Consider the following 15,473-nt stretch of genomic DNA (forward strand, 5'->3'; position numbering starts at 1 on the left):
TGCCTTTTTGCTGGATTGAGAGGAGTCAGAGGTAGTGGTAAGATAAACAGGCCATTGTAGTCACCAAGGAGAGAGATGATAGTGTCTTAGACTAGAATGCAGGTTTAGATGGAGGAAAGTAGGTGAATTTAAAAATTATTTTAAAAAAAGATTTCAAGGGATTCTGGGTCTACTTGGTTTTTTCTTTTGTCTTCTGAATGTCTATATATATGTATGTTTATATACATGTATAAATATGTGTGTGTGTGTGTGTATATATATATATATATTTTAAAACCTGAATCACTTCTATGCTTAAATTAACTACAGGAGAATGTCTCAGGAACCCACGACATACTCCCTTTTCCTATTCCTTTTTCTGAGTCATGGAGTGTCGAGTTATACAGTGCCAAATTCCAGGCAGGGTAAGTCCTGAGGGAAGAATCACCCTTTGTGGTTTCCACACAGTTTAGGGAATGTGGTGGGATAGATACATTAGGTACATGATGCTGTAAGTTGTTTTTTTTTGGGGGGGGGTGTGTGCATGTATGATTTTTCAGGATTATTCTAAGAGGATTTTTCAAGCCACGGTTTTCTCAGAGTGGACAGTTATAATTCAAATTCACTAAAAATTTCCTTTATGAGTGGCTTTCTGGGGCTTTTCCCCTAACCTGTATTTGTCGTTTTGAAGGTCACACAATTCAATTCTAGTTATACATTCAATGGCTTTCTTACAGATTTGCATCCATTGTTGCAAAAAATGGCGGTGAGTATTCTATTTTCTCTTAATCAGAATCCCCTCTACTGGAATTGCCAACTTTTGGATGTTATACTTGATGTTATCTCTTTGCCTTTTAGGAAGAAATAATAGATGGAAGCTATCTGAATGGTAATGTGCCCCCTCGGTCTCCGCTTGCTTCTTCTAAGAATTTCAAACAGAATGTGGCTGTGATCTCTTTGGAATGATTCCTTTTAAAGATGTCTTTTCATTTTATTCCCATTGTAGCACTGCTGGATCTCATACAGTTTCAAAGGTAACCTGCCCTAGAGGAGAGGGGAAGGGATGGGATAGATTTTTAATAAAAATTCTTAATGGAAGTCTCTTAATTATAAAAAGTAATATGTGCTCATTACAAAAAATGTCAATCAATGCACAATGTTTTAAAAGTCAACACCCTTGCTCCACAGACATCATTCCTCCTCACTCTAGTATAAGAGCCGATTTTTTTTTTTTTTTAAACGGAGTTTCACTCTTGTTGCCCAGGCTGGAGTGCAGTGGTGCTATCTTGGTTCACTACTGGTCTCAAACTCCTGACCTCAGGTGATCTGCCCACCTCAGCCTCCCAAAGTGCTGGGATTACAGGCGTTAGCCACCGTGACCGGCCTAAGAGCTGAAATTTATTGAGTGCTTTCTGTGTAGTGGGTATTCTACTAAGTTCTTGGTATAGAAACAATCTAATCCTCACAAGTGCCACACAAGGTAGGTCCTGTTGTTATCCCATTGCACACAACAGTGAAACTGAGGTCCAGGAAGGGTAAATCAAGGCCACACAACTGGGATGTGAACCACTGGCCTGGCTCCAGGACCCATTCCCTTTACTTTTGCTCTATAAGCTGCATATAGAGAGATACCAGGGACATGGGGCAGGGAGGTAGGTGGTGTGGAAATGCCAATATTAATAAACAATTCTAATATGATGAGTACTATGATGGAGAAGAAATAGAGGTCTTGGGGCCCCATGTCAGAGATACCCAGTTATGTTGAAGTGAAAGATCCCCATAGCCACTCCTTTCCCTAAGATAACACCAATGGTTACTTTTGGATATATTCTTTCTGTCTAAGTATTTTATTTATTAATTTAACCATCCATCCATCCATCCATCCATCCATCCATCAATCCATTCATCCGTCTCTTTATAAGATTACAGACCGGGCACAGTGGCTCATGCCTGTAATTTCTGCACTTTGGGAGGCCGAGGTGGGCAGATCACGAGGTCAGGAGTTCGGGACCAGCCTGGCCAACATAATGAAACCCTGTCTCTACTAAAAGTACACAAAAATTAGCCAGGCATGGTGTTGTGTGTTTGTAGTCCCAGCTACTCGGGAGGCTGAGGCAGGAGAATCACTTGAACCCAGGAGGCAGAGGTTGTAATAAGCCAAGATTGAGCCACTGCACTACAGCCTGGGCAACAGAGCGGGACTCCGTGTCAAAAGAAAGAAAGAAAGAAAGAAAGAAACAAACAAACAAACAAACAAACAAAAGATTACAAAAGGCTATTCATAGGCTGGACATGGTGGCTCACGTCTGTAATCCCAGCACTTTGTGAGGCCAAGTTGGGAGGATCGCTTAAAGCCAGGAGTTCCAGCCCAACCCGGCCAACGTGGCAAAATTCAGTCTCTACTAAAAATACAAAAATGAGCTGGGTGTGGTGGTGCACACCTGTAATCCCAGCTACTTGGGAGGCTGAGGCAGGAGAATCGCTTGAACCTAGGAAGCGGAGGTTGCAGTGAGCCGAGATTGTACCACTGCACTCCAGCCTGGGTGACAGAGTGAGACTCTGTCTCAAAAAAAAAAAGAAAGAAAGGCTATCTATGAGCATTTACTGTGTGTTGGGCACTACCTTACGCAGTTTTCATGTGTGAACAAATTTTAAGTTGTTAGCCATATTTCATAGAAAGGGAAACTGAGGCACAAAAAATTTAGCAAATTGTCTCAAGTCACACAGCTAAGTGATGAAACTAGGATTCAAATCCAGTTTGGAGCCCACACTCTTAACTATGCTATTCCAGCCTCTCATGGTATACCTAGCATCTGCTTTTTAAATGTACATCTTTCTAACTCTATCAGTTTGGATTGTAGTCAATCTAAGTAGATTGTTACGGAAATTAGAATATTGCATACAGCTTAGAAATTTGGGAATTGGCTTTGAGAGAATGGGATCCAGGCAGATTCCTAGAATTGGAAACCCTTCTATCACTGTGCCTGGTTAAGAAATTTTTTACTTCAGGCTGGGCACTGCGGTTCACTCCTGTAATCCCAGCACTTTGGGAGGCAGAGGTGGGAGGATTGCTTGAGCCCAGGAGTTTGAGACCATCCTGGGCAACATAGTGAGACCCCATCTCTACAAAAAATAAACAAAATTAGCTGGGTGTGGTGGCATGCACCTGTGATCCTAGCTGCTTGGGTGGCTGAGGTTGGAAGATCACTTGGGCTGGGGAGATTGAGGCTGCAGTGAGCTGTGATCGTGCAACAGAGCAAGACCCTGTTAAAAAAAGAGAAAAGAAAAAAGAAAGAAAGAAAAGAAAAGAAAAGAAAAAAGGAAAGAAAAGAAAAGAGAAACCTCACACTTCCAAGCACAAAGTTTCTAACACCCCTGGTCCATCCCGACCTGTCCCCTGGGCACTTAGCTAGTACAGTAGTGCTTGTAGGAGAATCTGTCATTGTGATCTTTTCCCATCTGTCTTCAACTGAAGCTCCCACGTGTGGACGGATGACCTGTCCCACAGAGTCCTGGCCTATCTGAATTCCCGGAATGTTGCCTTCACCATCTCCAGCCTGCAGGTGTGTACCTGAGACCCATCTTTATGTTCCCATCTCAGTGCTCAGGGATTGCAAACTCAGGGGCCAGGTAAATTGGAGAAGTGGGCTGGATGTAGAGACAGTCTTTACTTCTGCAAGGAAAAGGGTTCTGTCCAGTTCTTCTTGAAACGTGATATAAGATATTTTGTCTTTCTTTCATTTTCCCACCTTTGATGGAGACATGATATATTTGGGTATAGACTGAGCTGCTATAACAAAAAGACCCCCAGAGAACAACAGCTCAAACAGTTTAGTTTATTTCTTTCTCATGTAATAGTCCAGAGCTAAGTGGGAGAGCCACAGAGAAAAGGCAGGTGTATTCCATGAGGTTATCCAAGGACCCAGGTTCCTTTTATCTTTTTGCTTTGTCATCTCCTGGGGAGTTACTGCCCATGTGGTGGAAACACTACACCCCTTCTCCAATCCAGGGGAGGGGTGGGAAGAAGAAGACAAGGGTAAGCATCTTCTCTTCTGAGGATATGACTTGCAAGTTACACAATTCCCTCTGCACACATTAGCTTGGCTCACACATCATAGTCACATCTTACTGCAAAGGAGACATGTACCCAACTAAAAGTTGAAGGGTTCAATTGATGAAGAGCAGTGAGAGAGTGGATATTTGGATATAGTGATCAGTCTTTCTACCATGGGTCCAAGAAATGTATTTTTTTCTCTTTTAACTCTACTGTAATGAAAACAATACCACAAGCATGTTGAAAGGTGGCAAAGGGTATTTGCCTTAAGGGGCAATAGGGCTCATGCCTGAGGTGGTGACTATGGTGAACTGCACAGCACCTGCCTGACCATTAGCCTAGTGTGGCATGTTGTGTCTTTTTCATCACACTGTGGATAACACAGAAAATTGGGGAAAAATTCTTTCAGTATTGAGAAACAATTATTCAGTTTAGCAAAAGGCCATTTATGTCATTGATTAATGAATAAAGTTCTGACATGTCTTAATTGTTTCCATTTTTACTTACGTTTTATTGAAAATGGAAACATCAACCAACATTGATGTCACAAATATACTCAGAAAGCTTGTTGTCTGCCAGGTCCCAGGACAGCCATTAGCTGGAGGTAGCTGTTGGCCCCACATGGCATCTGCTTTTCTTCTCTTCATCAGTCAGGGCAACTGAAGGAGAAGCAATGCTTGCCCCCTTTCTCTAGCAGTAATGGATACTCATGAGATGTATCTACTTTAACCTGATATATCTCTTCCTGTGTATATACCATATTCATTTATTCATTCAATATCTACTGAGTTAACAACTGCTTTTTGCCAGGCATGGCTCCAGACACTGAGGTCTCAGTAGAGAACAAGACAGTCATGATACTACCCACAGGACCTTTCATTTTAGGGGTGAGGCTTTAAGTAAGCCATTATTCACCTTGGTCAAGATAGAGAATAATAGCTGGCACTATTGAGCACTTACTGTGTGCTAGCCACTATTGAAAACACTTTACACACTGAATCCTCATAATAACCCTATGTGGTAAGTTCTCTTATTGCCTCCATTTTGCAAGTAAGAAAACTGAGGCCCACAAGAAGTGTTGCTGATTTAGCAAATAAAAATACAGATGCGGATCTGCATGGTGGCTCATGCCTGTGATCCCAACACTTTGCGAGGCGTAAGTGGGAGGATTGTTTGATACCAGGAGTCGGAGACAAGCCCTGGCAACATAGTGAGACCCTGTCTCTACAAAAACAAACAAACAAACAAACAAACAAAAAATTAGCTGAGTGTGGTGGTGTGGCCTGTAGTCCCAGCTACTTGGAAGGCTGAGGCAGGAGGATTGCTTGAGCCCAAGAGTTTGAGGTTACAGTGAGCTATGATCATACCACTGCATTCCAGCCTAGGCAACCGAGAAAGACCCCGTCTCTAAAACAAAAACAAAAAACAGATGTCCAATTTCATTTGAATTTCAAATAAACAATGAGTAATTTTTTTTTTTTTTTTTTGAGACGGAGTCTCGCTCTGTTGCCCAGGCTGGAGTGCAGTTGTGCCACCTTAGCTCACCACAACCTCCATCTCCCAGGTTCAAGTGATTCTCCTGCCTCAGCCTCCTGAGTAGCTGGGACTACAGGTGCATGCCACCATGCCTGGCTAAATTTTGTATTTTTAGTAGAGATGGGGTTTCACCATGTTGGCCAGGATGGTCTTGATCTCTTGACCTCGTGATCCACCCGCCTTGGCCTCCCAAAGTGCTGGGATTACAGGCATGAGCCACTGCGCCTGGCCCCTCACTTTTACATGTTGGTGGCTAATGAGGAATTTGGAGCTGGCCCAACCAGACTGCTGGCCACCAGTTGTGGTCTCTGCAGGGAATGAGGTGGCTGGGCTGGGCCGCTGGCCATGGTGCTGACCATGTGCTCCTGCTCTTTCTGTTCTCACCAACTCTCCCAACACCCCCAATCCAGGCAGCCGTGGAAAACCACCTGGAGCAGCGTCTGCACCAGCCCCAGAAGCTGCTGGAGGACCTAAGGAAGACAGATGCCCAGCAGTTCCGCACCGCTATGAAATGCCTCTTAGAAGACAAGAAGGACCGCTTGGTGAGGCGCCCTTGGCATCCCGGGGATAGAGGAAGTCCAGCACCACGTGGTGTTGTTGAATTGAATAAAATGGAGCCTGACTTAGGCCTTGGCCCTTCATTGTCTTTTCCTCTCTCCTTCTGCCTCCTCCAACCCCCTGGGAGCTTTAGGATCTAAGTTTTCTCACTTACTTTCTCCAAAGTTAAAATGAAGAGCCTTATAATTTTCTATTTTATTTTTGTTTTAGACAGAGTCTTACTCTGTCACTCAGGCTGGAGTGCAGTGGCACAATCTCAGCTCACTGCAACTTCTGCCCCCTGGGTATAAGTGATTCTTGTGCTTCAACCTCCCAAGTAGCTGGGATTACAAGTGTGTGCCACCATGCCTGGCTAATTTTTGTATTTTTAGTAGAGATGAGATTTTGCCAGGCTGGTCTGGAACTCCTGGCCTCAAGTCATTTGCCTGCCTTGGCCTTCTAAAGTGCTGGGATTACAGGTATGAGCCACCATGCCTGGCCTAATTCATATTTTTGTGAGTACTAAGAAATGAGGGGTTCTAATTGAGGATCTGAGAATCTCCTGATTGTTTGGGTGAATAAACATCCACTAATAAAAATTACTATGCACCAGTGGACACAGAGATCCTGTCCTCAAGGAGCTCACAGTCTGGATGGGAGACAAAAAACAGAAGCAGTTAATTTCCACAAAATGAGGTTAGTGATCCAAGGATATCACAAAGCAAGGCCTCTGAGACTGTAAAAACTGGGACTTAAAAAAGGTAAGTTATTTGCTCAGGACATACAGATAATGGAGGCCCTGGGATTTGAACCTGGGAATGCCTGACCCTAGTACCCATGGGTCTTAACCTGTAGGATTGTCATGAGAATTAATCAGATGATGCATGTTTGCTCCAAGCTTGGCACAGTAGAGTCAATGCTCAGTAAAATGGAAGCTTTTTTTTTTTTTTTTTTTCCTTAGAGACAGGGGCTCACTCTGTCATCCAGGCTGGAGTGCAGTGGTGTAGTTATAGCTCACTGCAGCCTTGATATCCTAAGCCCAAGTGATCCTCCCACCTCAGCCTCTCAAGCAGCTAGGACTACAGGTGTGCACCAGCACACCCAGCTAATTTTTAAACATTTATTTTGTAGGGATGGGATCTCCCTATGTTGTCCAGGCTGGTCTCAAACTCCTGGGCTCATGCGATCCACCTGCCTCGGCCTCCCGATGTGCTGGGGTTATAGATGTGAGCCTCTGCACCAGGCCAATCAGTCCTTTCCAAAAGCTCCCCAGATGGGCTGGGCATGGTGGCTCATACCTGTAACCCTAACACTTTGGGTGGTTGTAGGCAGATTGCTTGAGCCCAGTAGTTTGAGACCAGCCTGGGCAACATGGCAAAACTCCATCTCTACAAAAAATAGCTGAGTGGTAGTGGTGTGTGCCTGTGGTCCCAGCTACTTGGGAGGCTGAGGTGGGAGCATTGCTCAAGCCCAGGAGGTTGAGGCTGCAGTGAGCTATAATCACACCACTGCACTGCAGCCTGGGTGACAGAGCAAGACCCTGTCTCAACAATAAAATCAAACTTTAAAAAAGGTCCCCAGGTGATTCTGATGTGCACCCAGAGGTGAGAACCATGGGCTTGGAGGAAAGACACATGAGTACCTTTAATGCATTATAGAGTTTGGTTCAAGATGACCTGGGGGCACATAAGGGAAGGAAATCTGATTTGAAGGAGGAAGTTGGAGGGATCAGAGACTTCACCAAGGAGATGGCAATGGAGCCCAGCCTTAAAGGATGAGCTAGATTTCACCAGAAAAAGGAGAGATGCAGAATTCCAGGTAGACCAAGGGCCTGAGGTATGCTGGTCAGATGTATCTGGAGACTGGGAAGGTTCCAGAGTGAGTGGGGCAGATAAAGGCCTTGACTTTGTTCTGCAGGGAATGGAAAGCTCTAGAAGTTTCAATATAGCAGCATGGTGTTAAACAGTGATCCTGACTTTCCCCACTGTTGCAATGTGTGGTCCCTCCCAGGGTTTCCAAATTGAAAGGCAGCTCTCAAGCTGACCCTGGCTTTTCTCATTGCTTTAGGACCTGAAAGACATCATCATCGACTTAGGAGAGATTCGAGAACGAGCCTTGCAGAGCCCTGGCATGAACCGCAGCCTGTTTCTCATCACACTTGAGAGGTGTTTCCAGGTGATGAACTCCCTGGAGTGTGTGGAGATCCTGGGAAAGGTGCTGAGGGGGTCCTCAGGCAGCTTTCTCCAGCCAGACATCACAGAGCGGCTCCCTCGGAACCTGCGCGAGGATGCCTTTAAGAACCTGTGAGTGGTTTCTCCCACTTTTTTTTGTTTTTTTTTTTTTTGAGCTGGAGTTTCACTCTGTCACCCAGGCTGGAGTGCAGTAGCGCAATCTTGGCTCACTGCAACCTCTGCCTCCCAGGTTCAAGTGATTCTCCTGCCTCAATTCCAAGTAACTGGGACTACAGGGGCGCCTACCACACCCAACTAATTTTTGTATTTTTGTAGAGATGGAATTTCATCATGTTGGCCAGACTGGTCTGGAACTCCTGACCTCAAGTGATTCACCTGCCTTGGCCTCCCAAAGCGCTGGGATTACAGGCGTAAGCCACCACACCAGCCACTCCCATCTTCTTAACTAATCATGCTATCCTTCAGGGGCTGTAGTGAGAATTCAAAGAGGTATCCACCTGGCAGCAGGGAGAAGGCAGGTGGGGACAGGCTTATATGCATGTTCTGGAGCAAAAGCTTAAAATCTGTAGAGTTAGGCTGGGTGTGGTAGCTCACGCCTGTGATCCCAGCACTTTGGGAAGCAGAGGTGGGTGGATCATGAGGTCAGCAGTTCGAGACCAGCCTGGCCAACATGGCGAAACCACGTCTCTACTAAAAATACAAAAATTAACCAGGTATGGTGGCGGGTGCCTGTAATCTTAGCTACTTGGGAGGCTGAGGCAGGAGAATCACTTGAACCTGGGAGTTGGACGTTGCAGTGAGCCAGGATTGTGCCACTGCATTCCAGCCTGGGCGACAGAGTGAGACTCCATATCAAAACAAAAACAAAAGCAAAACAAAACAAAAAACCACATAAACAAATACAGTGGGAAAAAAGTGTCACTAAATCCTAGCTAGATATGTTGCTTGCTTAAGTGTGTTAGTCAGATTGGGCTGCTATAACAAAAATGCCATAGACTATGTGGCTAATAAACAACAAGCATTTATTTCTCATGGTTCTGGAGACTGGGAAGTCCAAGATCAAGGTACTGGCAGACTCGGTGTCTGGTGAGGGCTCACTTTCTGATTTATAGGTGGCACCTTCTCGCTGTGTCCCCTTGTGGTGGAAGGGGTGAGCAAGCCCTCTGGGATCTCTTTTATAAGAGCACTAATCCCATTCATGAGGTATCCAGCCTCATGAACTAATCATCTCCTCAAAACTCTACCTCTTAATACCATCATGTTGGGAGTTAGGATTTCAACACATGAAATTTGGGGAAACGCAAACTTTCAGTCCACAGCACCAAGGCTGTGAACCTGGGTCTTGTTCTATTGATTTAAAAACAATCTGAATGTGTTTTAAAGACTCATTGGCACTAAACTGAGACCTTCTTGAGGGACAGCAGGAGGAGTGACAGAGCATTGAAAAAGGAGGACTTTTCTCCTTTTGAGATGCCATGCCAGCATATGTTGGTTACAGCCAGCCCTGCATGAAATTGCGCTTTGATGTAAACCAAATTCGAGGATTGGGTCTAGGACTTGAAGGGCCATAGGCATTGCAACCACCGCCAACTTCCTCCTTTTACTAATCATAGCACTTTTGGCCATAAAACACTTTTTTTTTTTTTTTTTTTTTTTTTTTTTTTTGAGACGGGGTCTTGCTCTGTCGCCCAGGCTGGAGTGCAGTGGCACGATCTTGGCTCACTGCAAGCTCTGCCTCCTGGGTTCAAGCGATTCTCCTGCCTCAGCTTCCCGAGTAGCTGGGACTACAGGCACCCGCCACCACGCCCGGCTAATTTTTTGTATTTTTAGTGGAGACAGGACTTCACTGTGTTAGCCAGGATGGTCTGGATCTCCTGACCTCGTAATCTGCCCACCTCGGCCTCCCAAAGTGCTGGGATTACAGGCGTGAGCCACCGCGCCCGGCCATAAAACACTCTTTCTAAATCTAAAAATGATTTAGAAGAAGGAAAAGCCCAATATGATGATAACAATGTGGGAGATTCCTTTTATCTTTTGCAGCCAAAGGGCAGTAGGTGAAACAGACAGTATACTGACTTCATCTTTTCTCTAGGGTGTCAGTTTTTTTCACTAAGATGTATATACATGAAACCCTTTTGCTCTGCAGGCTATTACACTATTCCGTTTAAATTCAGTGTCTCCTCCCTCCGCCATTCATTCAGGTTGTGGAAAAAAATATCATTGGAGAGAGAGTTTATTGGTTACTGCTCACCAGAGTGAGTAGTAAACCCAAGTGGCAGAAAAACCCATTCAAACTGGCTTGAAGCAAAAAGGGAATTAGTGGAACATGTAATTGAATAGTTTTAGGTGTAGGGCTGACTTCAGACACAGCTGGATCCAGAGACTCAAATGATGCGATCGGGAACATCTTTGGCTCTTTATCTTATATGCTGAAAACCACTGAATTGTGTACTTTATTTATTTATTTATTTTATTTTTTGAGACGGAGTTTCCCTCTTGTTGCCCAGGCTGGAGTGCAATGGTGCCATCTCGACTCACTGCAACCTCCGCCTCCCAGGTTCAAGCGATTCTCCTGTCTCAGCCTCCAAAGTAGCTGGGATTACAGGTGTATGCCACCATGCCTGGCTCATTTTTGTATTTTTAGTAGAGACAGAGTTTCATCATATTGGTCAGGCTGGTCTTGAACTCCTGACCTCAGGTGATCTGCCCGTCTTGGCCTCCCAAATTGCTGGGATTACAGGCGTAAGCCACATTGCCTGCCTGAATTGTGTACTTTAAATGGGTGAATTGTAAGGTGTGTGAATTATATCTCAACAGAGTTGTCCCCCACCTCCCCAAAAAAGGACCAAGAGGTGAGCGAGTGGAGACAATATGTATGGAATATTCTTTGGAAGATGTTTAGCTGTGAAGGGGAAGAGGAAAATGGGAAAAATAGCTACATATAGCTAAGGAGTGTGTGTGTGGGCATATTTTTTATTATTAAGTTCTGGGGTACATGTGCAGGATGTGCAGGTTTGTTACATAGGTAAACGTGTGCCATGGTGGTTTGCTGTACCTGTCAACCCATCACCTAGGTATTAAGCCCAGCATGCATTAGCTATTTTTCCTAATGCTCTCCCTTCCCTCATCCCACCCCCCAACAGGCCCCAGTGTGTGTTGTTCCCCTCCCTGTGTCCATGTGATCTCATTGTTCAGCTTCCACTTGTAAGTGAGAACATGGGGTGTTTCATTTTCTGTTCCTGCATTAGTTTGCTGAGGATAATGGCTTCCAGGCCCATTCCTGTCCCTGCAAAAGACATGGTCTTGTTCATTTTTATGGCTGCACAGTATTCCATAGTATCTATGTACCACATTTTCTTTATCCAATCTATTATTGATGGGCAGTTGGGTTGACTACATGTCTTTGCTATTGTGAATAGTGCTGCAATGAACATGTGTGCATTTATCTTTGTGACAGAATGATTTATATATTTTTTTGGTATATACCCAGTAATGGGATTGCTGGGTCAAATGGTATTTCTAGTTCTAGATCTTTGAGGAATCACTACACTGTCTTCCACAATGGTTGAACTAATTTACATTCAGGAGAGGGAAGGGTTTTTTTTTTTTTTTTTTTAATGCTTTTAAGTTATAGGGTACACGTGCACAACATGCAGGTTTGATACATAGGTATACATGTGCCATGTTGGTTTACTGCACCCATCAACTCATCATTTACATTAGGTATGCCTCCTAATGCTATCCCTCCCCCAGCCCTCCACCCCCTGACAGGCCTTGGTGTGTGATGTTCCCCTCCCTGTGTCCAAGTGATCTCATTGTTCAATTCCCACCTATGAGTAAGAACATGCGGTATTTGGTTTTCTGTCCTTGTGATAGCTTGCTGAGAATGATGGTTTCCAGCTTCATCCATGTCCCTGCAAAGGACATGAAGTCATCCTTTTTTATGGCTGCATAGTATTCCATGGTATTTATGTGCCACATTTTCTTAATCCAGTCTATCACTGATGGACATTTAGGTTGGTTCCAAGTCTTTGCTATTGTGAATAGTGCCACAATAAACATATATGTGCATGTGTCTTTATAGTAGCATGATTTATAATCCTTTGGGTATATACCCAGTAATGGTATGGCTGGGTCAAATGGTATTTCTGGTTCTAGATCCTTGAGGAATCGCCACACTGTCTTCCACAATGGTTAAATCAATTTACACTCCCACGACCAGTGTAAAAGTGTTCCTATTTCTCCACGTACAGGAGAGGGAAGGGTTTTAACACAAGACAGCTTTGGGTCACATTTGCTGTTGTGACTCCGTCTTTAAAGCAGCCCCCACCTGCTTGTTATTAATTGATGCCCGTGTTTGTGTCATTTAGATCCGCAGTGTTCAAAGATCTCTACGACAAAACCTCGGCTCATTCCCAGAGAGCTCTCTATTCCTGGATGAGTGGGATATTGCAGACATCCTCCAATGCCACTGGTGAGCCTGTACTTGGAGGTGGGATCACTTTTTGGGGGAAGAATATCTTCAAAAGCGGTGCTTCATCTCCAAAAACATGGATTTGATGTTGTTCTCTTCTGATTTTTACCACCTCCCACCACTTCGAAAAACAGTTTGATGTGGCTTATGGAGTAAAACATATACCCCATTTCGTTAATGCAATTCGCACATGTGGAAGTCTCTGATATAATGATGTGTCGGTATTTCTGTATTTCACAATCCATGTTGTGTCGTAATTTTTTAGTGGAATATAAATAATGATGGTAACTTAGATTCAATGTGAACCTTGAGTAGGGTTACAAGTTCAAAATCTGTATTAAAAAATCTATATTAAAATGAGAGAAGAGGCTGGGCACGGTGGCTCACACCTGTAATCCCAGCACTTGGGAGGCTGAGGCAGGAGGATTGCCTGAGGTCAGGACTTTGAGGCCAGCCTGACCAACATGGTGAAACCCTATCTCTACTAAAAATACAAAAATTAGCTGGGCATGGTGGCGGGAACCTGTAATCCCAGCTACTCAGGAGGCTGAGGTCATTGTACTCCAACCTGGGCAACAGAGCAAGATTCTGCCTCAAAAAAAAAAAAAAAAAAAAAAAAGAGAGAGAGAGAAGAGAATTTTGTGAGGAAATCTAGGCAATAAAGCACAGAAATTTAACTCTGAGCATCCTGGCAACCAAAGCAGGTAGGTCAGGATTTATTTATTTGATGGATGTTGATTAAAGCCTCCTTGTGTCCTAGAGCAGTTAAATTCATAGAGACAGAAATTAGAATGGTGGTAGTTTCAATTTTGCAAGGTGCAAAATATTCTGGATATGGTTGGTGGTGACGGTTGCACAATAATGTGAATGTCAGTGTACTTACTACCGCTCAACTATACACTTAAAAATGGGGCCTAGTGGGCTGGGTGTGGTTGGTTCATGCCTGTAATCCCGGCACTTTGTGAGGCTGAGGCAGGCGGATCAAGTGAGATCAGGAGTTCGAGACCAGCCTGGCCAACATGGGGAAACCCCCTCTCTACGATAAATACAAAAAATTAGCCTGGCGTGGTGGTGTGTGTCTGTAATCCCAGCTATTTGGGAGGCTGAGGCAGGAGAATCACTTGAACTCAGGAGGCAGAGGTTGCAGTGAGCTGAGATCACGCAATTGCACTGCATCTTGGGTGACAGAGTGAGACTCTGTCTCAAAAAAAAAAAAAAAAAAAAAAAGAAAAGAAAAGAAAAGAAAACTGGGGCCAAGTGCGGTGACTCACGCCTGTGATCCCAACACTTTGGGAGGCTGAGATGGGCGGATCACTTGAGGTTAGGAGTTTGAGACCAGCCTGGCCAACATGGCAAAACTCTGTCTTTACCCACCCCCACAAAAAAAAAAGCCAGGCATGGTGGCGCACGCCTGTGGCCCCAGCTACTTAGGAGGCTGAGGCGGGAGAATTGCTTGAACCCAGGAGGCAGAAGTTGCAGTGAGCTGGGATTGTACCACTGCACTCCAGCCTGTGTGATGCAGTGAGACCCTGTCTCAAAAAAACAAAAACAAAAACAAAAACAAAACAGATAGAAAAGAATGGCTGTATAGATTAGCAGTACAAACAATTTGTCAGATAGCTTCAATTTGTTAACCTTTAATGTCAGTAATGTAAACAGAATAAACTTTTTAAAAGCCCATTATGTATCAATAGCTGAAGATAGAGAAGGAAACAAAGTCTCCGCTCTTACGACCCTATTGTGTTATTGTGGGAGGGTTGCTGGAGAAAAATGTTTAAACATGTAAGTAAATAGAGAGAGAGAGAGAGAGAGAGAACTTAGAAATTTAGATACTGGTAGCTGCTATGAAGAAAATAAAATAGTTTGTTGAGATGGAGTCTTACTCTGTCACCCAGGCTGGAGTACAGTGGCACAATTTTGGCTCACTGCAACCTCTGCCTCCCGGGTTCAAGTGATTCCCTTGTCTCAGCTCCCGAATGGCTGAGATTATAGGTGCCTGCCACCATGCCCAGCTAATTTTTGTATTTTTAGTAGAGACATGATTCCTCCATGTTGGCTAGGCTGGTCTCAAACTCCTGACCTCAAGTGATCCACCTGGCCTGGCCTCCCAAAGTGCTGGGATTACAGGCATGAGCCACTGCACCCAGCCAGAAAGGATTATTATAGGTACTTTAGACTAGAAAAGCGCTTGGCAGATGTTCTCTGTAAGGGACCAAGTAAATATTTTAGGCTTTGTAAGCCTACCATCTCTGCCTCAACTATTCAGCTCTGACATTGCATCTTGAAAACAGCTGTAGTCAATAGCTGAATGAGCATGCCTGTGTCCCCGTAAAGCTTTTTTTATGGATGCTGAAATTTGAAATTTGTATAATTTTCATGTGTCACCAAATGGGATTTTTCTTTTGATTTTCCTTTCAGCCATTTAAAAACTGTAAAAACGAGGCAGGGGGCAGTGGCTCATGCTTGTAATCCCAGCACTTTGGGAGGCCCAGGCAGGAGGAATGCTTGAAGCCAAAAGTTCAAGACCAGCCTAGGCAACATAGCAAGACCCCATCTTTTAAAAAATTTTTAAAAAATTAGCCGGTGTGCTGGTACATGCCTGCAGTCCCAGCTACTCTGGAGGCTGAGGCAGGGAGGATCCCTTGAACCCAGGAGTTTGAGGCTGCAGTGAGCCATGATGGCGCAACTGGACTCCAGCCTG

The 15,473-nt window shown here is 44.4% G+C and overlaps 1 protein-coding gene across 1 annotated transcript in view; it reads left to right on the forward strand.

The window, feature by feature from the left end:
• Positions 1–286: 286 nt before the first annotated feature.
• The window catches only part of OTOA (otoancorin), an 80,207-nt gene continuing 65,020 nt past the window's right edge, over positions 287–15,473 (forward strand). Inside the window, exons 1-8 of the mRNA XM_037989751.2 lie at positions 287–404; positions 717–745; positions 838–868; positions 986–1,013; positions 3,455–3,542; positions 5,980–6,111; positions 8,174–8,409; positions 12,669–12,772. Coding sequence (XP_037845679.1) covers positions 314–404; positions 717–745; positions 838–868; positions 986–1,013; positions 3,455–3,542; positions 5,980–6,111; positions 8,174–8,409; positions 12,669–12,772 — 739 coding nt within the window. The 5' untranslated portion in view covers positions 287–313. The remainder of the gene's footprint in view (positions 405–716; positions 746–837; positions 869–985; positions 1,014–3,454; positions 3,543–5,979; positions 6,112–8,173; positions 8,410–12,668; positions 12,773–15,473) is intronic.

This window comes from Chlorocebus sabaeus, chromosome 5 (assembly GCF_047675955.1).
Source record: "Chlorocebus sabaeus isolate Y175 chromosome 5, mChlSab1.0.hap1, whole genome shotgun sequence".
Taxonomy (NCBI): domain Eukaryota; kingdom Metazoa; phylum Chordata; class Mammalia; order Primates; family Cercopithecidae; genus Chlorocebus; species Chlorocebus sabaeus.